The sequence below is a fragment of the Galeopterus variegatus genome, unplaced genomic scaffold (assembly GCF_000696425.1).
Source record: "Galeopterus variegatus unplaced genomic scaffold, G_variegatus-3.0.2 Scaffold1781, whole genome shotgun sequence".
NCBI lineage: Eukaryota > Metazoa > Chordata > Mammalia > Dermoptera > Cynocephalidae > Galeopterus > Galeopterus variegatus.
In genome coordinates, this window is record NW_007727892.1 from 351,039 (window position 1) to 352,904 (window position 1,866).

Sequence of the window (1,866 nt, forward strand, 5' to 3'; positions counted from 1 at the left end):
TCAGCCAGTGAGCGGGAACCAGTCTGTATGTGGGATCCGAACCCTCGGCGGCGGGAGCGCCGCCACGCTCCCAAGCGGCGCACTGTAGCAGTGTGCCACCGGGCCGGTCCACTGTGCGCCCCTCTGGAAAGTCTTCCTTTAGCAGCCATCGGGCCACCTTCCTCTCCTCGCAGGAGCCACCCAGGCAGTGAGGGAGGAGGCTGACTTGGGGTCTGCCTCTGTGCCCGCTCCTTCCCCGAGCTTACCTCGATGATTTCCAGCATCTCCACCCGGGTAATCTTGCCGTCGCCATCCAGGTCGTACATATTGAAGGCCCAGTTCAGCTTCTGCTCGAAGCTGCCCCTGGAGGTGATGGACAGGGCACAGATGAACTCTCGGAAGTCAATGGTGCCGTCCCCGTTCTTGTCGAAGGTTCGGAAGGCGTGCTGGGCGAACTTGGAGGCATCTCCGTAGGGGAAGAACTGCAAAGCAGACACACAGAGCTGGGTGTCAGGAGGCAAAGGCATTGTGGTGCTGGGCTGCAAAGCATAAGGCAGCGCACCACAGGTTCCCACTGCAACAGCCCTCCTGTGCTGCTGGGGCAGGGGGTGACAGCCAGGGCAAGGGCGGGCACTGGGGGAGGCTTTCTCTCCATGTGTCCTCACAACCCAGGCACCCACTGTTTTCCTGCAGGTGAGGCTGGTGACACGTGACCTTTGGGTTGAGGGTGCCTAGAATCAGTCAACAAGCATAACCCATGCTAGAGACCCTGGTCTGTATGGTCCCTCTCCCCTGAGCTCAGAAGGACCCAGAACAGGATGCACAGGAGATAGACTGATGGCTGCTAAATAGGGGACAAAGACTGAGGCAGGTAGCAAGTTTTCTCCCCACCCGGGGTGGTGCTACATGAACTTCCATGTTCCTAGCTCCACTGCCCCCTGGGGCCAGAGGGAGTTTGCCTGGCCCTGGCTTCTCCCATCCCCAGTTCACGCTCACCTCCTCCCTGGCTGAGTTCCGCTTTCTGACTTCTTTTTACAGGGACTTTTCTTTTGCAGAACAGACATTTAAAACCCACTAAAAATAGAACATGACTGGGCTTATTTTCCAGAGACATAAAGAGGTTTTTTTCACAGAGCCAACCAAGGGTGCGTGGGAGATAGAGAAGGGACACAGAGAGGACCCGGAAGCCGAGGAGGTAAGACCGTGAAGAGTCTGTTGACAGTGGCCTCAGTGCCCCTTGGACACAAGCCTAGGCCAGTCACACACAGCAGGTAGTTCTGATAATTAACAAGCAAACAAACCTCAAAACTCCAAACAAAAGCAAACCATGTACTGTTTTAAAAGCAGAGAAGGTATGTATGTGTTTCTGGATGAATAAATCTAGTCACTACAAGGCCTACAGCGGATTTCTGAGGATGCTCACTGGTGGTCCTATTCCTTCGTACATTTGCCACTTGCTAGGCGAGATGGGCTGGCCGTCCTCCCTACAGATGGCCTCCTATGTGCCCACTCTTGGCAGCCTCCCTTTAGCAACCATGGGTCCATCTCCTGGGCATCCTGTTCTGGGTCCTTCTGACCTCTGCTGCCCACTCTTCCTACCCTAGATTGGAAAGTAGAAAATTTCCCCCCAGAAATAAAATATGCATTTCCACAGAAGGACTCAATACGTGGGGCCCAGAGAAAAGCCAAGCGATCCAGGAAGAGAAGAGGCTGGCTTAGGCTTGTATGTTAGGAGAACCCGCTTCTAGACACCAAGATCTTTTCCAACAAATCGCCCCAAGATTTAGTGGCTTAAAACAATAATCATCATTTTATTATCTCAGAAATAAAAATTTGAGGATGATGTTTTTTTCCACCAAACAACATACATTTTTGTGCCCGAGAAGG

At 53.3% G+C, this 1,866-nt stretch overlaps 1 protein-coding gene across 1 annotated transcript in view; it reads right to left on the reverse strand.

The window, feature by feature from the left end:
• VSNL1 (visinin-like 1) overlaps nucleotides 1-506 on the reverse strand; it is a 10,953-nt gene extending 10,447 nt beyond the window's left edge. Inside the window, exon 1 of the mRNA XM_008578919.1 lies at nucleotides 246-506. Coding sequence (XP_008577141.1) covers nucleotides 246-506 — 261 coding nt within the window. The remainder of the gene's footprint in view (nucleotides 1-245) is intronic.
• Between the last annotated feature and the right edge of the window lie 1,360 nt (nucleotides 507-1,866).